Genomic DNA, 24,747 nt, shown 5'->3' with positions numbered 1-24,747 from the left:
CTCCTGCTCGCAACGTTAGTACAACTTCCACCATCGATAATCAAACTACATACCTTATCTTTGACGAGGCAACGTGTATGAAACAAATTTTCCCTTTGCGCTTGTTCCTCGGCTTTAGTTAGAACACTCAACGATCTTCTCGCAACAAGCAACTCTCCTTTAGTAGGGGCTTCCATATCTTCTTCTATTGAGCCTTCTTCCGAACGATCATCTTCGGATTCTACTTCGCCATTCTCTCTAAGAACCATGATCCTTTTGTTGGAACATTCGCTCGCGTAATGCCCAAGTCCTTGACACTTAAAGCATCGGATATCTCTAGCCCTCGTGATTACTTCCTTACCCTTTGCTTTTGGATCTAGATCGACCTTTGGCTTGACGAACGGCTTGTAATCCTTTTGATAACCGAACTTCTCTTCCTTTTGATAACTTGGCTTTCCCGTGCTGTAGCTGGTCTTGGTGTGACTTGATCGGGCGTTCCTTCTCTTGATTTGCTGCTCGAACATAACCGCTTTGTGAAGCATCTCCTCAAGCTCCACATAATGTTGAGTTTCTAGACGATCTTGGATTTCTCGGTTAAGACCTCCCATGAATCGAGACATGACCGCTTCTCCATCTTCTTGAAGATCGGCTCTTAACATAAGGGTTTCCATTTCCTTAAAGTACTCCTCGACGGTCTTGCTTCCTTGAACCAAATTCCTCAACCGCTGATGTAGTTCTCGATGATAGTAACTTGGCACAAATCTTTTTCGCATGACGGCTTTAAGCTGGTTCCATGTGTCGATCGGATAGTCTCTGGCACGTCTTCGGCTAGTGACAAGTTGATCCCACCAACTTAGGGCATAGTCGTAGAATTCAGTAGCCGCAATTTTAACCTTATTGCACTCAAGAATTTCTTGACAAAGAAAGACCAACTCAATTTTCTGCTCCCATTCCAAATAAGTATTCGGGTTGTTGGTTCCATGGAATGCGGGAATTTTGAGCTTTAGGCCTCCCAAAGGATCTCTAGGCGGTGCTCTCTCTCGGCGACGCCTACGTTGGCTGCTGTGGGAAGAGGCGTGACTATAGTAACTCCTTGCCTCATCATTTTGCCTTGGTTCTTCATGCCGTGGTTCTTCTTTCCTTTGACGTTGATTTGGTTCCGGGTTGACTTGATGCAAGTGTAGAGCACCAATCTTTTCCTCAATCATCGTTGCCATGGCGGTGGTGACTGATTCCAAAATCCTCTTCTCAAGACTAGATGTGGATGACTCTTCTTCTTCTTCGCTTGTCACCATTGTACCTGAAAAATCAAAACTTTAACAAGTAAACAGTCCAAAAACAGACAAATTTAAACGGATCTGGAAAAATAGTAAATTGACTCTAAAAATTCTGAAATTAATTTTAGAAAACAATAGACTCTTCACTGGTTCTAACGCAATAGGTTTCACAATTTTTGAACAAGCCAATTATTTTATAAAATTCACGCAATATTGAAACAAAATCAGAAAAACGGAAATTTCGGGATGGAACTTCAAAACCTGGTTACAAAGTGGCTCTGATACCACATGATAGACTCCTTGCCGTGGATCTATGCTCCAAGGACCACTTTGATGGTTTTGAAATGGATGTGGCGAGATTGATGGTGAATGATGGATAGATGTTGAACAAAACAGCGGAATGACGATGAATGAGGGTGATGACGAGATAGAGTGGATGCAGCGGAAAGAAGGGGAGAATGAGGTGTACTTCCAAGAGGGATGAGAAACTCTTAGACTACAAGCTTGAATCCAACTTAGATATTACACACTAAGAAGAAACCAAGTTGAAAAGATATTACACACTTTTCGGATCAAACAAGTAAAGAGAGAGTTTTAGAATAAAATGTTTGATGTTTTGCAAATGAGAGATACATGGAGTTTATATAGAGAAAGGAGGACGAAGGAGAGGAGAGAAGACAAGAGAAAACATGCAAGAGCATGCACAAGTGTCTTGTAAATTACACTCATGCAAGCTCATACAAGAGTCTTGGAAATAACAACAAGTAATAAATGCAAAGTTTGAAGAGAAAAGGGAAAATGGGCCAAGGCTTTGTGAGTGGGCCTTGGACCACGAATTGGATTGATAAAGGGGCTTGAAAATGTTACTTAAGCCTCATTAAAAACCTTGTCAAGAAAACCCATTGGGAAAAAACTTGACAAGGGAAAAAGAGTGCATAAGCAACACTTAACCCTTTACCGATCTTCTTGAGCCGTGATCACTATGAGTGAGGATTAAACGACGTCTTCTTGATTCTTGTTTAGCTCCTTAAGTAATCCATTGATGGCTTGGTTGAACTTCTTGGCTCTTGATCTTGTTAGAGGACCCGCCGGGACGATCAATGCTTCCTCCGGTACAAGCTGTTCTTCGTGTGGTTCAAGTGAACTGGCCATGATCTCATCACACTATTTATAGTGTTTCGGCCAAACCCTTCCGTTCGAAAAGGCACCTGTTCGATGCACCTTTCACTCGCACCGATTCGCTGGAATCCTTAAATTCGCACCATTTCACCGATACCTGTTCGCTCTTCCTTTGGTAACCGCCCAATTAGCTCGTTCGGTGAGTGAACATCACAACTTCTTCGACTACCGTACAGCTGGTCGAGCTTCCAAGCAACTGGTCGAGCTGGTGTTACTTCCGGGCAGCTGAGGTCGAGCTGGTACCACTACCCGGCAGCTGGCCGAGTTAGCTTAACTGATCTTTTCAGCTGGATTGTTCGATCAATACTTCTTCCTTTTCCGTTTTCCTACATTTCGAGCTGATGGTCAGCTCCGTTTAGACTTGTTCGAGTTTTTCCCCTTCATTCTCGAACTAAGTCTCGACCAACGATCCTATTCGGGATCGCGGGCGTTACAGGTTGTCTTCCCAATCTCTAGACCAATCCAAGGCGCATAGTCGGATCATATCGTCAATTGTTCGGATGGTGCGTTTAGTCTGCCCATCCGTCTCCGGGTGAAATGATGTGCTCATAAACACGTTCGTTCCTAGTGCTCGCTGAAGGTCTTGCCAAAACAGCGATGCAAACTTGGGATCTCTATCGGACACAATGTTGGCGGGCACCCCGTGAAGTTTTAGAATCAAGTCTATGTACTTTTCGGCCAAGTCGGGGGATTGGTCGGTACTTTTCACGGATACTAAGTGCTCTACCTTCGTCAATCGGTCTACCACTACCCATATCGCGTCATTGCTGCGCCCGGGCCTTGTCGGCATTCCGGTGATAAAATCCATTGAAATGGACTCCCATTTCCATGTAGGAATTGGCAAATTCCTTAGTAATCCTGCCGGTACTTGATGCTCCACTTTGACTCTTTGGTATGAGTCACATTGACTGACCCACTTCGCAACCGCCCTCTTCATTCCCGGCCAGTGGTAGTATCTCTTGATATCTTGATACATTTTTGTGCTCCCCGGGTGAATGCTCAGCGCCGAGGTGTGTGCTGCTCTTAGGATTTCTTGGCGAAGTCCTTCTCGATCGAGCACGGTGATTCTTCCGTTTAGCAGCAAGGTTCCATCGTCGGCTAGGTGATAACCACTAGCATTTGGGCCATCCAAACTCCTCAGCTCCTCCACAATCTTTCTCAAGTTCTCATCCTTCGGTTGTTCTTCACGAATCCGGTGAAGTAGCCTGGCTTGGGTTACTGCTTGTAAACCCAATGGTTCACTTGATTCTCCTTCTAAGGCTAATAGCCTCACCTTCCTCAGTTCTCCGGCTAGGGACTCTACTTCTTTCTCGGCATCTACTTCTGCTTTCCGGCGACTCAATGCGTCGGCTACTACGTTAGCCTTGCCCGGATGGTATTGAATCTTTAAATCGTAATCGGTTACGAATTCCATCCATCTTCGTTGTCGTAGGTTGAGATCCGGCTGGGTGAACAAGTACTTAAGACTTTGATGATCCGTAAATACTTGAACATACTCACCATATATATAAGATCTCCATATCCTTAACGCGAAGACCACAGCAGCCATCTCGAGGTCGTGCGTTGGGTAATTCTCTTCGTGCTGAATGACTTGTTTGAGGCATAGGCGATCACTTTGTCTTCCTGCATTAGAACGCATCCCAATCCTACTCTTGATGCATCCGTGAATACTGAATACGGGTGGTTTGGGCTCGGTAGTGCCAATACCGGAGCTGATGTCAATGCATCCTTCAATTTAGTGAATGCCTCTTCTACGTCTTCACTCCATATGAATGGTACTCCTTTGCCGGTAAGTCGAGTCAAGGGTTTAGCTATTGTCGAGAACCCTTTTACGAACTTCCGATAATATCCGGCCAAGCCTAGGAAACTTCTGACTTCAGTTACTATTGTTGGCCTTGGCCAATCACGGATAGCAACAACTTTTTCCGGATCGGCTGATACTCCCTTCTCCGAAACTCGATGGCCGAGGAACCCGATTTCCTTCTGCCAAAACTTACACTTGCTAAACTTGGCGAATAGCCGATGGTCTCTCAAGCGTGTAAGACCTTCTTCAAGTGTTCTCGATGTTCTTCGGCACTCCTCGAATATACTAGGATATCGTCGATAAAAATTATAACGAAGCTATCCAGGTAGTCGTGGAATACCTCGTTCATTAATCTCATGAAGGCTGTTGGGGCGTTGGTTAGTACGAAGGGCATAACGACAAACTCAAACTGTCCATAACGCGTCCTGAAGGCAGTCTTCATCACATCCGGCTCCGAGATTGAAATCTGATGATACCCGGAGGAAAGATCGATCTTTGAGAACCAGCTTGCTCCTTGTAGCTGATCCAACAACTCGTCTATGCGTGGCAACGGGTACTTGTCCTTTACGGTTATGTTATTGATACCTCGGTAATCAATACATAACCGCATACTTCCATCCTTTTTCTTAACGAAAAGCACCGGAGCTCCCCATGGCGATGAACTTGATCGGATGAATCCTTTCTCAAGTAAATCTTCGAGTTGTTTCTTTAACTCCGAAAGCTCAGCAGGGGCCATTCTGTAGGCGGTTTTCGCAATTGTTGCTGCACCGGGCTCGAGATTAATCGTAAAAGGATGACTTCTCGGCGGAGGCAATCTATAATACCCCGTCCTCGCTACTAGGACTCCGACCACAGAACACACAGAAATTCTATCTCGCCGGAGACTAAAAATTCCGATAAACTTCAGACGACGATTCAACTTCCACAAACTTCCCAAAACAGACCGATTCCAGCTACCAACATAACTAGAACAACCTACGCAGCGGATTAAAATCAACAACAGACATAATTAAAGTTAACTCAATCGTACCTTGGCCATTTATCGAACCAACTCGTCCGACCAATGCACACGAATCCACGAATCTTCTCGATACTCCAATGCTCGAGCTTCCGAAACAGCTTCCATAACCGCTCAGCCATTGATGAGTCATCCAACATCTCTCTCGGTACATAGTCACTCAGCCAACCATCCCCACATGACTAAGTACAAAGAGAGATGTCCGGAATCAACATCACACCGAACATACTTACAGAACACAATCAGATCAACACCACTCCGATCAGAACCTTTGATCTCTCGATCAACAGACACACAACATAACCCTTCTCGATCATCAGAACTTCCGGACATGATCATCTTCGATCATTGAACCACAAACTCTCGACCACCGATCGAGTCTCTCGACGGAACTACTCATTCGACCCAGAATCTCGATCAACTCACTTGATCTCGATAACTGCCGATCATACTGACAATGATTAGTAACCGCTAAACAGATCTCGGTAACATAGCTCTTCTATCGACAGAACTGACTCTCTTCGTATCCTCGATAGTTAACGCTATTTCTCGACGATAAACCATCTGATATCGACTATAACTGCTCGTTCTCTCGATAAAACCCAGATCCGATCTTCATACTTAACTTCCATCGACCCTAGTCGACCCTAGAACCGCATTCTCGATAAACTACTCGTTTATCGATAAGAATCTCCGATGAATCTTCATCCTCGACGATGATCACCTTTCTCTCAATGTCCGTCGACACAACTTCGCCATCGAGACCATCGACAACAGATCCTCCTCCACATTTAACCCAGAATAACCGATAATCTCTTAATCATCGATATCTCTCAACCTTTCTCGAAGAATTCTCGCCATTTCTCCCTTTTTACGAGCTCTCTCTCGCTAACAACGCATAAGTGACGAAGAATATTGAGTAGCTTCCTTTTTAATCGATTCTTCCTTCAGAAACCGTCAAGTAACTGCCACTTAACTTAGATCCGCGTGTTTTCTCAAGAAAGTAACCGTTCCCGCCAATTCTCTCGAACAATTCACACGCATCATCTCGGACATCGATAATTGCTCGACCAAGCTTGTCGGATTCTCGACCAGACCTGTCGACTACCGACCACCCTTGTCCGAAAATCACGCTCGGACCGAGTAACCGTTAGTTTTCTCCGAAAAACACGGAACACTCGATAAACTCTTCAGCTTACATAGATTTTCTCGGTACACTTGATTTCCATCGATGAATATCGATCTTTATCGATAAACCTTCGATCCATAGCTTTTCCTTCGATAATCCTTCGAGCATTGATCTCAATCCTCGATCACAAGCTTGACTAGAATACCCGGACACGGATGCTACAATTCTCCCCCACTTAGAATGAATTCGTCCTCGAATTCGGTGGTTATCGGAATCTCATTCCAATCTTTAAACCCTTTTCAACATCACTTAGGAGCAGAAATCTCGGTAATCAAGCAAGCATCAACAATGACACTTCCGTTGCCCAAACACACACATTCTGAACACTAACTCAGAAACCGAATTCTTGTTCCAACCAAACCATGATCGAACACCGATTAACCACATTTGGAATATCCTTTTTCCTAATTAGTTAAGCCATTCTACTCTCCAAAGAGTCTATTGGTTCACGATTATGCCTTAGACAAACAAAGTCTCAAAACACATCACCCGTTTCACCTCAACCATTTCTTAAGTACGAATGCTCAACATAACTTATCCGACCCCAAAATTGGACCATCTCCAATTGCTCAGAAACATAACTATTATCTCGGTTTCCACCAAGTTATAGTTTTCACAGAAGACTTCAAGAACTTCCGAGCACTTCCACTACTCCCTTGACGTATACAGATTTTTCCTGGAATCACCTTTATTCCCATGGACTTTACAGAAATTTCTCGGATTCTTCCAACCCTTACTCATTGTTTGAGATCACCCGGTTCCCACAGAACCCATGATTCGTTTTTGATTCTCATAATTTCCTTAGATCACTTAAGATCATCATGGCACTTACATATCATCCTTGATACTATTAGAACATTCAGATCATTCCGATCATCTTCCGAACCCATATCGGAACATTTACCATACTTTGGCGAACATCTCCCGGTCCCCACAGACTATACCAATTCCACAGAAAATTGACCAACAAGTTTCTACCAACAATGAACAAAACACCTTGGTAGAACGAGTTTTCGCAAAACTTTTCACACACACGCTTCGGCGAACTCACTTATTCCCAAAGTCTTCCTAACAAAATTCCAATGGTGAACACCACCCGCTCCCACCGGACAGATAAATCTAAACAGACTCTCTAAGTCCTCACAGACAAACATCAGACATGGCTCGGCAATCTCACAAAATACCCGATACCAATATAACCGACATGTCTCTGGAAACTTTCCAAATTTCCGTAGACAATACAACAAACACATTTTTGGCGAACTCTTCAAGTTCCCGCATATAATACAACTGACAGATCTCGGCAAACACTCCATGTTTCCGTTGACAACATAACAGACACATCTCGGCGAACAATCTATGTTCCCACCGACGATCAAACATACATGTCTCGGCGAACCCTCAAAGTTCCCGTAGACGATGCATCAGATTCATAATCATCATTCCGAGCGTATTATGGTTGATACTATGGGCAGTTCATCTTGGCCAACAAGATCGTCTTAGCAAACTCAATGAATTCCCAAGTACGCGATCACAGAACTCGCCGAGCATGATTATCCAAAGTTACTAGGCAACTCAAAACAAGACAAACCTTAGCAAGCATCCATGCTTCCAAGCGTGTTATCCAATTCTGATTCCTAAGTAAAATGGATCAATCACCTTGATAGAGTGACATAACAGAAAACGACTTAGCAAACCCACATGGTTCCTAACGTCGCCAACAGAACTGGCCTCAAACTCCCATCATCACACCATCAATCCCGCTGAAGTTCAATACACTAACTACCGATTACCTGACTTTAATGATATGACTTTCTTAGCCAATCATCCTTAGCTTAATCGCGATCATACTCTCCGACCCGATTCTCCCAGAACCTTTAGCAACCATCCATTCTGCTTTTCCGCCCCGGACGATACACTTCAAGATTTTCCATCCTTGGAACTTTCATTACCGTTAATGAAATCCAGAATACTTGAACTGACCAGACTCAATCCAGATCATCCGACAATATAAGATTGCTATCTTGACACTCGGCCACCAACAAAGTTCTTGTGAAGTCTCGCCCACTTCACGTTCCGGCAACTGCTTTGCCTTGACGAGATCACTAAGGAATTCCATTTCCTTTGCCGCAATTACTCGTCCATTACAACTTTAGAATGTTAGATTTCCCGTCTACACATTCTTACCAAATCCTACCAATCCCGACAGTCCATTGTCGAGAACTTTATCGCTTGCTAAAAAAACACTTAAGCAAACTAGATCAACCTCAAACGTTTCCCGGATAACTTCCAGCAATCCATTGCCTTATCCATACTTTCATGAATACTAATAATAAATTACTTCCGGTGAAGTAAGTTCTAAACTTAACTTTTTCCAAGTCATTTCACAGCAGTTCTTTCATAGTGGTTCACCGCTCAGAAGTCCTTCCAAGACTAGCGTGATCCATCACTACAAGTGATCCTTCTCACAAGACTCTTTTCGAGAACCGGCTTAGCTTCAACCTTGAACTTTGCTCGGTAGCTTCCTTACGCCTTAACAACTTACTAAACAAATCCCCAGTTTGCAAACCAGATTTAAGACCCAATGACTTAACTTCCATACTTAGCCATTTTCCAACTGACTTCGATCAATCATTCCCGATGAATTGATCAAGTTAGTAACTTAGTGATACTCGATCTCTCCGACTTAGTGATTTCCGATCACTAACTAGACACCTCCCAACTCAGACTTCCGAACAGATGCACTAACATTCTCAGAAAACCTTAACCACACAACTTCTTACTCGATCATCTCGCCGATCAAGTATACCAAACAGATCACAAATGCTTTTCCATAGCATTAACCGCGTCTAATCGAACTAGACAAGCCAAGCTTCCATACAAGACTCTGTCCTAGAACCGACTACGCTCTGATACCAATTTATGATACCCCGTCCTCGCTACTAGGACTCCGACCACAGAACACACAGAAATTCTATCTCGCCGGAGACTAAAGATTCCGATAAACTTCCTACGACGATTCAACTTCCCCAAACTTCCCAAAACAGACCGATTCTAGCTACCAACATAACTAGAACAACCTACGCAGCGGATTAAATTCAACAACAGACATAATTAAAGTTAACTCAATCGTACCTTGGCCATTTATCGAACCAACTCGTCCGACCAATGCACACGAATCCACGAATCTTCTCGATACTCCAATGCTCCAGCTTCCGAAACAGCTTCCATAACCGCTCGGCCATTGATGAGTCATCAAACATCTCTCTCGGTACATAGTCACTCAGCCAACCATCCCCACATGACTAAGTACAAAGAGAGATGTCCGGAATCAACATCACACCGAACATACTTACAGAACACAATCAGATCAACACCACTCCGATCAGAACCTTTGATCTCTCGATCAACAGACACACAACATAACCCTTCTCGATCATCAGAACTTCCGGACATGATCATCTTCGATCATTGAACCACAAACTCTCGACCACCGATCGAGTCTCTCGATGGAACTACTCATTCGACCCAGAATCTCGATCAACTCACTTGATCTCGATAAATGCCGATCATACTGACAATGATTAGTAACCGCTAAACAGATCTCGGTAACATAGCTCTTCTATCGACAGAACTGACTCTCTTCGTATCCTCGATAGTTAACGCTATTTCTCGACGATAAACCATCTGATATCGACTATAACTGCTCGTTCTCTCGATAAAACCCAGATCCGATCTTCATACTTAACTTCCATCGACCCTAGTCGACCCTAGAACCGCATTCTCGATAAACTACTCGTTTATCGATAAGAATCTCCGATGAATCTTCATCCTCGACGATGATCACCTTTCTCTCAATGTCCGTCGACACAACTTCGCCATCGAGACCATCGACAACAGATCCTCCTCCACATTTAACCCAGAATAACCGATAATCTCTTAATCATCGATATCTCTCAACCTTTCTCGAAGAATTCTCGCCATTTCTCCCTTTTTACGAGCTCTCTCTCGCTAACAACGCATAAGTGACGAAGAATATCGAGTAGCTTCCTTTTTAATCAATTCTTCCTTCAGAAACCGTCAAGTAACTGCCACTTAACTTAGATCCGCGTGTTTTCTTAAGAAAGTAACCGTTCCCGCCAATTCTCTCGAACAATTCACACGCATCATCTCGGACATCGATAATTGCTCGACCAAGCTTGTCGGATTCTCGACCAGACCTGTCGGCTACCGACCACCCTTGTCCGAAAATCACGCTCGGACCGAGTAACCGTCAGTTTTCTCCGAAAAACACGGAACACTCGATAAACTCTTCAGCTTACATAGATTTTCTCGGTACACTTGATTTCCATCGATGAATATCGATCTTTATCGATAAACCTTCGATCCATAGCCTTTCCTTCGATAATCCTTCGAGCATTGATCTCAATCCTCGATCACAAGCTCGACTAGAATACCCGGACACAGATGCTACACAATCCCTCTAAGGGTGCAAACACATCTTCAAAGTTCTTGACAACTGCTATGCCTTCGATCCTTTGGTCTTCGTCGGCATCATCTCCAACGGTCGTAAGAGTAACTAGATAGACTACTCCTTCTTCCATCAGACCTTGAACCCTCAAGGCTGAAACGAACGATGATCCTTTACTTGGACTAATTCCATAGTATATCAAAGGAGTTCGTCCTCTGTTCTCCATAATCACTCTACTGCGGCTGCAGTCGAGATGGGTTTGGTATCCCGACAACCAATCCATCCCTAGAATGACTTCAATATCTCCATCGACATCACAAGCAAGTCTGCCGGGTGGTTCACGCCTTCGACGATCACTGAATCTCCTCTTATCAACCTTTGGGCACGTAAGGGCGGCTGATTTCCGGCAGTGTGCACATCTACGATCACCTCTTCCTCGGTGAACGTTTCCACAAACTTATCAATCACTTCCGGGGCTACAAAACTATTTGTTGCCCCCAAATCAAACAACACATGCGTGGGGCTACCACCAACCATCAACGTCCCTAATGCAATTAATGTATGATATGCATGCAACACCAACAAGCAATCACTCAAGAATCTTGAGAAATATGCACACTAGAAGAGTTAGAACCCACACAAACCTGTTATGGGACCCTTCGGTGGGCCTGGAGGTTTGGGTAATCCTACACCTAAGGCATACACATTCGCGGGGGTAGCTTGTTTCTTAGATTGGGGTCCTTTGGCTCTCTAGTCTGGCGGCGGAGGTTTGCAGCTTGGTCCTTTGGTGCAACCTTCTTCTTCGGGCAGGTACTCATGCAATGACCCGGTTCTCCACAAAAGAAACAAGTAACAAATGCAAGGTTGGGTGCCTTGGTCTGTACAACTGTCGGACAGAAACGTGCGAAATGTCCTATCTTTCCACAAGTGTAACATCCTCTCGGATCAAAATCCGACACTTCTTCCCCACCTTAGTTAACAACATTCTTTCCCTTGTTGCGGCAATTGTTCTTGTTCCGTCCAGCAGGTTGGGTGTTCCTGTGGTTAGGTCGGGGAGTTTGTTGCTGGGTCGCAACCGTCTTGGTCATGCCTTCCTTCTCGAGTGCAATACCTTCTTCAACATTTACGGCCCTTTCTGCTAATTCACTGACGCTACCGTACGTCACAGCCTGAAGCCTTCCCCAAATCTCTGGTCGAAGTCCCCGGAGGAACCTACGAACCATGGCAGCTTCACCGTCATTTCCATTGTACAAGTACCTTCGGAGGCGAGTGAATACTAGCTCGTATTCTCGGACACTCATCGATCGCTGCTCCAAGGCCATGAACTGTTTTTCCAAACGATCACGGGCTTCGGGAGGGAAATACTTGAACTCAAATTCCCTTTTGAACACTTCCCAATTGACCGGCAGGTAATGATAACGAGAGGCAACGCTTTCCCACCAGGCTCGAGCATCATCATCTAAGAAATTGATAGTTATGTGCTTCTTAAACTCCTCGGGACACTAAGAAGTCTCAAAATTTGTCTTTAAATTTCTCAACCATTTGTCTGCTATGACCGTGTTCTGCTCTCCTTTGAATTTCTGAACACCCAAGTCCCTCATCATCATAACAAGCTTCAGAAATTTAGCCGATGGGGAATCGGTACGCTGGCCTTCCTGGATGATTAGCATACTCCACCTACATCAATAACCTCATCCTCGGGATCTTATATCCATTTGTGCTTTCTGTTTAATTCTCTTGTTATTTACTTGTTCTGCTTTGTTTTCTTGCCAGTATCAATAATCGTTACGTTTTACAACCTTACATTGACACTGATTATTGATTCAGTGACGAATCATGTGCGTTAACAGCTCTTGAATTATCCCCAGGGTCTGCTGGTTTTCTGGATCATTTCCCCCATTCAGAACTTCCTGATTCTCTCTCGGCATAGGCTGATTTGGGTGAGCAGTGTTACGACCAAGAGGCGATTTCGGACGAGGCATGGGGTAAGAGTAAGTTGACGATGAACTGTAGCGGCCTGACCTTGGGGGAGAGTACAACGGCGTCGAGTTGGGATCATCACTATCGGACGCTCTATAAGTCCTGTCCGTGAACTGAGCCGAGTCTTCACCACGCCCATTTTCTGCGGCCTGCGGACCCCATTCTTCCGACTCGAATGGCTGGCTCCAATTCTCATAAGACGGAGGAAAATCCATTAATCCATCACGCTCAGATCCTTGGCCAGACATCATGCATCCAATTCCAACAAGGTAAACTTAACTCTCATCTATCTAAGGAAATCTACCTAAGGTGAAAGACAAACCGGCTTATCCTAAGTGCGTTTTGCGACTAATTTACTCGATAAAACGTTTTTGAAAATACGAGATCCGAACAGCATCATAACCATGCTCTGATACCGCCGTTGTAACGCCCCCGAATCGTCCTATGGCCGGACAAGCCACGGACAACCCGGAGACGCTACTTTGAAAGTACTCACCAACGATCCGGCCGAGGTTCGAGAACAAATCAAGAACCTTAGCCAGTCCTTCGGTGAGACCTTCCCACTTGGAATATCACTTAGGCTTGCCAACCCTTATGATATCCAAGTGTTGAGCCGACTCGGACTAAGTCATTATCAGACATCACTCGTTGTTTTTAAAAGAAACCCGAATTATTCATTACGATAAAGTATATTTTACAAAGTCACCGAAATACTTTAAAAGAGTTTTGACGGCCGAGGCCTAGAGCCCAAATACTTAAACTTAAAACATATTCAACATACTTGTTTTACAAAAGGCACAAAAACTACTCCGGGTTCCTAAGTCCAACACGCCACTACTCCTTTCCACTAGGGTTTCCTGCAAAAAAAATGGGTTCATAAGTAATCTAATATTACTTAGTGAGCTCAGGAGTCCCTGCAAAAAAAAACCCCTCCCTTTCCCCAAAATAAACCACCCGACAAGCAATCAGAGTATGCAAGCGAAAAGCAGCAAACCAACAACGACACGACTCGATAGTTTTAATCAAGTTTTACATCCAAATTTTTAGGGCCCGGATATGCTTTCTTCCACATCACTACCATCGTGAACACCCGAGCCATAGCCACGAAGGCATACGACCGGAACATCACTTTAAGCTACACCGTCGTGTAGACAGCTTTGGCCAACGTAGCAAACCAAGTCTCTCCAAAGCTCATCGAACTAGCGTGAGACTCCAGAAAATGGAAGTGAACCGGGAATCACGCTAGAACGGAACCAGCGAAGGACAACATATCCAAGTCTTGAGATGCTTATGGTTCGGACAACTGTCACGAAAGCCACATAACAAGACCTTAAAGATTTCATCGGTAACTTGGGATCTATGGTTTAATTGCACACATAGAAGCAAGTATCGGAACACAGCACTCGCGTATTAGATCACTGTGAGCGGATCTGCGATCACAAACACGATCTAATACCGAGATCCACAATCATGATGCATAAATAATTTCAAGAAAACGTTCAACGAAATTAAAGCATGCAACTACATGATTATGCAAGACCGGATACTAGATCTAGCCTTTCGGTCCCAGATCTAGATCGGTAAATATGCTTCCTGAACTCACAAATCTGTTTTGACGACAGCTCGACTCGGACTTCTCTCTTCCGGTGAAACTGGCGTCAGCGTCTCGGTGATTTAGGTCTCCGGCGATGAACCCTCGGCGACGGGCAGGAATTCCTTCCTTCGATCTGACGGAGCTATTTTATTTTCGAGAATTTTGGGTGAACAGCCCAAATAAAGACTCGAAGGCTCTATTTATAGAGCCTAGCTTCGGAAAAATAGAAAGCTTCGGAAATCGCATGCATTGGCCAGTTTTAGGTTCGGATTTGGCAGAACAAGCCATCTTTGGCTGCCGGACACGTGGCAGACATGGAGAAGAAAAAGGATTTTGTCCGATTTCGTCCATTGCATCTTCCCCCCAAATCTTTGTTCGAGATTTTCCTCAGATCTTCTCTATTTTTCTTGTCGGATTTTGCCAAGTGTCAAAGCTGTCGAGTGCAGATACACTGAATCGGGCAACAATCAGATTTTCTCGACCGGCCATCGACAGGAATGATGAAATCTCGACATTCTTCGTTCCTTCCTCGTTCTTCCGGCAATCCGCTTCGATAAACCTTCATACTTAGCCATTTTATGGCTTTGGGTCGAAATGCCTTGCTTTATTTTCGGCTCAAACTTCGCATGGTTGGTAATATACCTCTCCGGCTACGCTTCCTCACACATCTCTCGACCAAGTGATGTTTCCTTTGGTTACGCCTCGATCGATCACCGTCTTCCGGCCTTACTAGTCTTACAAGGTCCTTCTATTCATCGTTGGCCGGTGAATTTTCATCCGGTCACTAGGTTAGGGTGAGGGTCACTACACTCCTAGTCTCCATTATGGATGGTGTAATCACCAATGGCGCTGGCTTACTCCGGGTCTGATTTTGATTCAAGCGTTTCTTCAGCTTTGGTAAATCGCCATTATGATCCTCATTTGTACCTGCAATGTTGTTGACACTTTTGACACAGAACAAGTGCATTAATACAGTCATGGGACCAATATAAACAAGGATCGGCTGAACCATTTCTTCTTCATAAAGTGTATCAATAAGTATGTCACAAAGTGAATCAACTAATCGATATGATTTAAAACAAGAAACTAATTCCATTGATTTGTTTAAGAGACCTACGTTTTTGTCACACTCTTTAAAGCTTAACAAGTTCATACTCACATCATTCAAATTATTAAAAATAAACCGAAAGAATGGATTACTTACTTGACATGGTTCTTCGGTGAGTGTATCTTTCAAAATCAGCAAGGTTGATTGATTTGATGACTGGTCCGGTGGTTCTTCTTGTAGTAGAATGTTATTGGTGCTAACTTCATCATCTTTAATAGGTGGTAAACACATCTTAATCTCTTGATTTGGATGCATGTTATCACTCTTTGCTAGTTTCTCCGTTTGCTCCACATTCAATATCCTTTGGGATGTGGTCTCTTGCTCATCATGATACTCTTCTATGGTACCTGTATCTTTCTGGACATTTAAGACTAAAATCAAGTGCATTATACTTGAAATATAATCATTTAAAACAAAGTCTTTAGAGCTACGATTAATTATTAAATTATTCCAATATCGAACAAGATCGTAGGTTTCACTTACTAGGATACCATTTAAGGTGTTTGGCATTAACTCAACCTTAATGAGTGTGATGTTTGAAGCAAGATCAGATGATGTTTAATATAGTTGTGCCTTCACACGTGCTTCAACAGTTGCTTGCTCACACGTCTTATTTTCGCAAACTTGTGATGCCGTTGTTTCCGAAAATTTCTCCTTAAGGCTTATGTCATTCTTAACTTCCCTTGGAGTTGCTACATGGTGGTTAAATTCTTCATCATTGTCATCCATCATATGACTTAGACCTGCATCAATAACCTTTGGCAAAGACAAACGCATTAATCTAGAATTGGGAATTTCTAAACTTGATTTCACTAGACAATCATCTAAGTTCGATGCATTTGGTTTTAACTCTATTGATGTGATAAGTTCTACATGTCGTTCAGGACATGATGCAGCAAAATGACCTCTCTTATTGCATCTATAACATGTTGGTGCATTTGAATTTTAATAGTTAGAGGACTTACCTTGCTCTTGTTTATCTTGCAGCTTAAGTAAAGGTATTGAAGCCGAATCTTCCCTTTCACCTATACCTTTCTCATTTTTCTTGGCGGGTGATATATCCGCGTTGTGTTTGGAACTAACACGTTGATGTGTTGTGTTCTCTCGGCTTGGTTCCTTTGAGGGATAAGTGTTTTGACCGGGCTGGGATAGCATTTGAGGTGCATATCTCTCCCTCATAAGCAGCTTTAGTTGTCCCCACGTTCTGAGTGATGGCTCCTTGTACCATACTCTATCTTTTTCCTCTTGGTTCCACCAACGTTTTGCACTTCCCATGAGTTGTTCCAGACAATAGGTGAGCCTCTCTGCTTTGGGAATGGAATATTACCTAAAGTACTTGTCCATGTTGATTTCCCATTGTAGATAATCTCTTTCATGTCCTGCAAATTCAAAACTTTCAGGTCCAAAATACTCATAACCATTGTCTAGAGATAACCTGCAGTTTGTCTTCTTGGTTCGGGTGGGGTTGTTTTGCAACGGGTCTCTTCTAGCACCATGTTTCAGCTTGCCTCCTCCTAGCTTACTGGTCCTTGCGTCTCTCTCAGCTAGGGGATCACGCCTACCACTTGGATGTGGTTCAAAACGAATGGATGATCCTTGAATCACTTCCTGTACTACTCGTGGGTTTCTCCAGAAGTACTTGTCTCTCGGGTTTGCTTGACGTGAGGATGTAGGCACTCTGTGTGACAAGAGGTGATGGTCGGTCTTCTCTTTATGCCATGGAAGAGGTCTATAATGGTAGTTCTTCTTTGTTGCTTTTTTATTCTCCATGTCTTCTTTTTGCTTAAGATAATTATCTTGTCCTGAAAAAGACATAATTTGGGTCAATGGAGATTTTGAACCATGGCTGGAAAACTAATCATTAAATTTAATCCATGGTTTAGAGTAGCCTTTATTGTTGTTGTATGAGTCAAGCGGTTCTGGTTCTGGTGCTTCATGGCCTGGTTCATCTCTTGAATCAGAAGCTGAACTATCATCTCGTCGCCACGAGATCGTTCCATAGTTGTCTTCCTCATCCGACGTGACTTGATAGGGCTCTTCTCCTTGAAGTTCTTCATCTGAGTAAAACTCAATAAACTCCATATATTCTCTGGTCTTCGTGATAGAAGAATCTTGCACAAGCAAAAAAAAGATGTATCAAAAAGTAAATCAACAAATAAGGAAAATACATCAAAAAAATAGAAATGAATATTTTTTTTTAAATAAATCCGAAAAATTCAAATAGCAAAAGGAAAAAATTCAGTTTTTATTTTCTTTTCTGGTTTTATAAAAATAAAATACAAAAATTAATTTAGAATAACAAAAAAAAAGATTTTTATGGCTTTTCTTTTAATAAATCCGAAATAAATAAGAAAATGAAGTAAAACAATTTTTTTTTTTGTTAATGAAATACTGAAGCAAATAACAAGATTAAAGCAAAAAATAAAAATTTATTTGATTTTTTTATATATATAAAATATAAATAATAAGAAAAACAAAAAAACAAATATAGGTTGAAAAGATACAACCTTAGGGATAGGAGCTTTTGAAGCTCTGATACCATCTGATGCAAGATTGGAATCACTCCAAACTTTAGATCACTTGATGATCAAGAGATTCCAAGCTTAGTTTGCGGAAGGTGGAATTCACGAGCTGGCCAGAAGCACTCTCTCGTGAATCAGTGGGTGGTTCAGGGGATAGTTCAGGTGATTGACTCGCTCAATCGGTGGGATAATCGACTCACTCGATCAATGGACGAATAAAGGATGTTGAATCACACAACAAACTTAATCCGCAGGTTTCTAAAGAATTAAGTGACTCACTCACAAAGAACTAAAGAAGAAGATTGACAAAGACTCAAAGTTTGACAAGAAGAATACTTTCTATTATTTTAAATTGATCAAGGGTGCTTACAAATGAACAATCTAATGAGCTTATATAGGCTCAGCTACACGTCCTAATAATGTAAAATAAGAAACAAATCGCTCAAAATTAATTACACTTGTCGTTGGACTTTATGAACCAAATCGGCAAAATAAGGCAAGTAGAGAGATGCCTTGAGTCTTGAAAGCTTGGGGGCGAATCCATGACTCATTGGAGTGTCTATGTTCATTTTAGGAAGCCTCAAGACGTGCATAAGTGAATAAGGAAGGAGTCTTTCCACCTTGATCTCCTTTGGCTCCATGGATGGTAAGTAGTGACTCATCGGGTTCTTGTGTGCAAAGGTGTACCAAATGTCGTGTTGCACAAGTCTTGTGTGGTCTAGATATTCACCTGGTTTCCATATATGAATTTGGGGCACGTCCAAATCAAAGTAAAGGATAATTTCCTTATCTCGCTCCAAGTAGATCAACGGCCTTGATTCAAAGGGTGGTTTGGACTTGGGTCTTCTCTTGGGATGTTCTCCATGGACTGGGGCCTTGTAGTGAATGAAATGAGTGTGTGGACTCCCTTCATGGCTGATCCAAGTGTTAAAAGACTTGAAATCCTCACAGCTCGCAATCTGATGTAGTTCAGCCAGTCGGTCAGCGAGTAGTTCAGACAGTCGGTCAGCGAGTAGTTCAGCATGCTTGTCAGCGAGTAGTTCTGCATGCTTGTCCACGAGTAGATCAGAATGTACATCAGCTATCATCTTTGAATCATATGGATGGTGAATGATTCCTTGATGACTTGGTGTTGCCTCATTAAAAACCTTTCTAGGTAAATCCATTGGGACAAACCCTAGATAAGGGATAAAGAGTGCAACAGTCATATCCCAATAATAAGGTGATTTGACTTGCTGATTTTTGATCCCTCTTGAACTGTGGGACTTCTTAGGGTTAATATCATGGTGAATAATTAACCCTTCACCTTGTACTTGATCAGAACTCCACTTAGACAAAGATTCTCCAAAATTCTCCATGTAGACCGGTTTGGTGTGCTCTTGGTCTGATCTAGTTCTGATGTCCGCATCAAAGACCATAAATGAAATCCATTAAAACATCCTCCCAAAGTTGATTCGATATTGGAAGACCACCATCAAAGTTGACTGGGCCCGCTGACAAACATCAAAAGCAGCCACATATCCCTTCACAATGCGATGCATAGCCGGCCAATAGAATTGGCATGTTAATCGTCTGAAGGTCCTTACCACACCATAATGGCCGCCCATGGGCGTATCATGATGCTCTCGCAAAAGTTGTGTAACCAACAGAGATGAGGGCGGCAACACCACATGATTCATATAGCACACGAGCTCATTGCGCCATGATTACGAATTTTGAGGCTGAGAAGTAGCTAAACCCTCAATATGCTGCATATTTGTATCATCATTGTTTTTTAGGTGTCATTATTCGATGTTCTAACAAATACCGTAAGCTACGCTGGTCGATTTGAATGGTAAAACTGTCTCCAGGGAGACATGGTCGCTATGTGCGGATTGCTATAACAATGCCGCACATTTCTTTTGCATACTTGGACCAAGAATTCTTTGTAACCCCAAGAGCCCTACTGATGTAGGCTATAGGTTGTTCATTTTGCGAGAGAACAACCCCGATACCTTCATCAGATGCATTTGTTTGTATGACAAAAGGCATTGTGAAATCTGGTAATGCCAACGTCGGAGTGGATGTGAGGGCTTCTTTGAGGGCATTGAACGCGACCTCCGCCTCCGCACCCCACACGAATGCTCCCTTGCGCAATATGTTGGTCAATGGCTGAGCTATAAACTCGTAATCTTTCAGAAAGTTTTGATAATACCCGGTTAATCCCAAAAATCCCTGAAGTTCAGTGATATTGGGTTGAACCGGCCAATCTAGCATGTCCTAGATCTTGGTTTGATCCACTTTAACTCCTTCTCCCAAAATAATGTGTCCCAAATACTCTAGTTCCTTTTGGCCAAACTGTAACACTCGTGTCTGAAATTTTGTTAGTGCAGACCAAAACCAGTTTTGGGTGTTGATCGACACCAACAAATTTTGGTTTGAGGGTTTTGGTTTTCAATCGTCGGTTTAACCAAAATTGGTTTAGGGAAATCCCTAATCTCGACATAAGACTCCAAGGCAGCCACTTTTTTCTAACTTTTTGGCTTTGTACGTTTCTAAAAGCAAGAGAGAGAGAGAGAGAGATTTGTTGTGGCTTGTTCTTGAACCTTAAGAAGAGCTTCTAAAGAGTTTTCTAAAGGTGTTTGTGGCTGTTCTTGGGTGTTCTAGCAAAAGGGAAGGTTGATTTCATGACCGTGGTTCAAAGAGGCTCTTGTTCTTGTTGTATTCTTCTTTGTTCGTCCCTTATTCAATCCACATCAAGGTGAGTGCGTGACTGATACTAGGATTCTACTATCAATTACCCTAGAGTACTATCATGTCATTGCAGTACAATAGGTATCAATCCAATCAGGTGTGATGCTAGCAATCAAGATATATCAGAAATGATTAAGTCAAGCAAGCATAAATGATTTTTGGTTTTCAGTGATCCTAAGCGAACATGTTAAACATGCGATAAATGTAAAGCTGTAAAACATAGACTACCATGCATAAACTAAAACAAAACAATTATTGATACTGGCAAGAAAACAAAGCAGACCAAGTAAATAACAAGAGAATTAAACAGAAAGCACAAATGGATAGAAGATCCCAAGGATGAGGTTATTGATGTAGGTGGAGTATGCTAATCTACTTCGAGTGTTTATCAAACTGCAAACATTCTAATCCCTAGACAATGAACTTCTAATACTAGTCAATCCAATCTCTTGGCAGAAACTATCAAGTTTACAACACTTCCTAATCTCAATTCTCATTGATGAAACATGCAGTAAACAGGCATAAAGAAACAGCTCATTATGTCATAACATCTTAGACAACCAATCTCTTGGGCTAAGCATGTAAATCTCTGGCACTAGTTGGTTCAGACATTTCATCATATACCTTTCGGGTATGAAATGTCTATGACCCAGTTCCAATTGATCATAGAAGAACTAGCTAATAAAACTCTAGTCCAGAAGGGAAACAAAACGAATCTAACTTAAACACTCTAGCAAACTAACATCCTCCACCTAATCTATCCCATCCTCAAGAACCCTAACACTACTCAGACGCATAAATCATGTTAATCATCATGAAACAAGAATCGTTCAAAACATGCATAATAATAAAGATGACAGGAAGAGTAACAACAATGATTCAAGAACTAACTGCAAAATATCAATGACTCAAAAGAAATCACGATTACAATTCTCAGGATCGTTTGGTGGCTAACAACAAAAACCTAACAAAAATAAACTCGATCCCTTGGACAATCCAAATGAGACATATTTATAACAATGTTTGGGAAAACATTAAAACATAAAACGATAACCTAAAAGCGGTTTAAAAGTAGTAATGGTCATGTCGGTCGAGTGAGCGTGTCGAGTAACACTTAATTTCTTCTCTGCATCATTTCATACTCGACCGTGTTCCTCGAGTGATCGTGTCGAGTGACCTGTGAAACCATCAGCTACTTCTTTGCTTTGTTCGATCATGTCACTCGAGTGAGTGCAGCGAGTGACAGGTGGTTCTGCTTCGCTTCCCTTCTGCTCGATCTGCCACTCGATCGTATACGTCTGCTTCTCACTCGATCGTCGATGTAACTGCAACGCATCCTTGCTTCTCACTCGATCGTCCCACTCGATCGTGTGCATGTCGAGTAACGCTTGTTCCTCTGCTTCGCTCTGCATGTCTCCTAAGTACCTGAAACACTGCAAATATGCACAATGTATGCAAGATATGCATGATATGCATAAAACCTACCTAAGCATGTAAAACATGCAGAAAGGGATCAATATGATGCGAATCAACAAGTGAATGATGCTGAAAAGATGATGAATGCATGCTCAAAAAGCGATGAAATACAGACTTATCAACTCCCCCAAACTTAGTCTTTGCTTGCCCTCAAGCAAAGCAAAAAGAAACAAAGTGGAAGAGAGGTTTGAAAATGGGGTCTCAGAACCTGTAACTTGCAAGATAGAGCAGTTAAAATCAATGTCCTGGTTGCTAAGTCTTTGATGCATGCTGAGAGAACTTTACTTAACGACTTTAGACAAACTCATCAAATCCGAAACTGATTCTATCCCTTGATCTACACATGCATTCAAATCATTCATTCCTTTTAACATTCATTATTCAAGTATATGAATCTGGTTGTGCAAGGCTTAACAAACTCACTTGGCTAGGCAGAAAAAGGTTTTGAGAATCATGAGGGTTTAAACAATTTCAGGACAAGGATCTCTCAATGAATGGATTGAGTTTTAGGGAGAATGCTAAATGTAAGGACCAACAAATGCATACAGGAATAAAACCTTGACTACCCAATGGTTCCCAAGTGCTTACTCCTAATCATCTAAACCCGGATGATCCCTATGTCTACCCTTCAACATCAATCCCATTTTTTTCTTTTTGCTTTTTGCCTTAGGAGAAGTTTCTTATCAATACTAGTGGATAGGGGATTTCTTCTTAACTATGGTTCTGTTTTCTTCTTACGTTATAAGACATCAAAACTTTTTCTCTTTCTTAACATCCCAGAACCATTCTCTGTATATCATGCTAACCCCAAAAAATCAATCACTAGATTATAAACTTCTAGAAAACATTCTCCTCCTAAGGACACAACTTTTTCTGTTTCTCTTCTTTCTTTCCACAATCATTCCAATCCCAAACCCAAGTAAGAATCCCGACCTAGTCCTATCTGATTTGAAAGTGAAAATCAGAACTACTCAAGATTTTAATCTTGTCGGCTCATACCTAACACGTTCTCCCCAAGCATAAACCGGTAAAAGACCTACCACTCAAAAATTATCAATTGGCTTGAAAGAAAAGGATAGGATGTGGGTGTGGCAAACTGATCAAAAGAAAGATCAGCTACTTGGATCAACAAGAGTGGTGAAAGGAGGAAGATGATCCAAATATGTATATGGTGACCATGAGCATGCAAGCAAAACACAACCAGATATTTGCAAGTCAAGATTAAGTTCTTATAGGGTAAGGAATGAGATCATATCACAACATGTTTCAACCAAGTTCAAGAATGCTCTTCATGAATTCCAAGTTTGTTTCAGACTTACTTCAAGTTCAATCATCATGCATCAAAAAGCTAACAACCAGGGCATTGATCTCAACTAGTGAATCATAGCAAATCAACAAGGTGTAACTCATCATCGCCCCTATGCTAATGCAACAGTCCTACATGAAACAATCTAGACTCAATCCTAATATGCAAATGCAAGCTACATGATCACTCTGTTTTTAAAGATTTTTTCTGAAAATTTTTCAAATTTTTAGGGGTTTTCAATGCACATATATGAATGCAAATTATATGCTAAAAATTCAAAATAAGAAAAGAGAACACAACATCAAATGTCATCCCAAACCCTCCCCCAAACTTAAATTACACAGTCTCTTGTGTAATAAAAATTTGAGAGTTGGTGTGAGAATCAAACAAACAAAAGTATGAAAATGCAATGGTATATACAGATGAAGGTTTGGAGTGGTACCTTACAGAAAATAGCAATCCAAGTATTGAGTCATGGACTCGCTTGTATAAGCACCTGGTGCAGGCGGGACAGGAGGAGCCTCTGCTGGTTGCTCAACGTTCTGCTCGACAGGATCCGCAGTGAGGTCTTGGAAATGATACGCACCTGGATCAACAGTCAGGTCCTCAATGTGATCCTCAGCTTGATCCATGGTCAGATCCTCAACATGATGCTCCTCTGACAAGTGTGATGAACTCGCTGCCTTCTTCTTTTTCCGTTTCTCCTTCTTTTTGCTAGCCCTAAACTCAGGGGAGGACTGTCTCAGAGGAGAAGAAGAAACATTATGCTCTCTATACTCATAAGCGGAATGACGTGATGGAGAAGGAGTTCTGTAGCGTGCTGGGACATCACTCGTGGACAAACGACGCTGCACTGGTCTAGCATCCTGCGGAGTAGTGTCTGCAAAAGCTGTGGTGGTGGAGGCGCAGCTAAACTTACTCATAAAGCTCTTCATCTTCGACTTCATAGATTTTATTGCCTTGTCTTGCAGCATGTTCCACTTCTGAAGCGTACTGATACGCTTGTGAGCTTCCACCAAACTCTTGCCTTGTCTAGGCGCTTTGTAGTCCTTGAAGTGGTACCTCTCTGGTCTGTACTCATCTGAATCTTCTTCCATCTCATCATCCTCTT

At 42.3% G+C, this 24,747-nt stretch overlaps 1 protein-coding gene and 1 pseudogene across 1 annotated transcript; both read right to left on the bottom strand.

Moving 5' to 3' along the window:
* LOC111830500 overlaps positions 1–1,274 on the bottom strand; it is a 39,611-nt pseudogene extending 38,337 nt beyond the window's left edge.
* Positions 1,275–15,379: 14,105 nt separating this feature from the next.
* LOC111830493 lies at positions 15,380–16,874 on the bottom strand. Its single transcript, XM_023782646.1, has 4 exons — positions 16,565–16,874; positions 16,224–16,342; positions 15,696–15,956; positions 15,380–15,418 (listed from the first exon to the last, which is right to left on the bottom strand). Exons 1-4 carry the CDS (start codon positions 16,872–16,874, stop codon positions 15,380–15,382), a joined length of 729 nt encoding a protein of 242 aa, XP_023638414.1.
* Between the last annotated feature and the right edge of the window lie 7,873 nt (positions 16,875–24,747).

Source organism: Capsella rubella, unplaced genomic scaffold (genome assembly GCF_000375325.1).
Source record: "Capsella rubella cultivar Monte Gargano unplaced genomic scaffold, Caprub1_0 scaffold_8, whole genome shotgun sequence".
In the NCBI taxonomy this organism is placed as follows: domain Eukaryota; kingdom Viridiplantae; phylum Streptophyta; class Magnoliopsida; order Brassicales; family Brassicaceae; genus Capsella; species Capsella rubella.
This window is presented reverse-complemented; position numbering and strand designations above follow the sequence as displayed.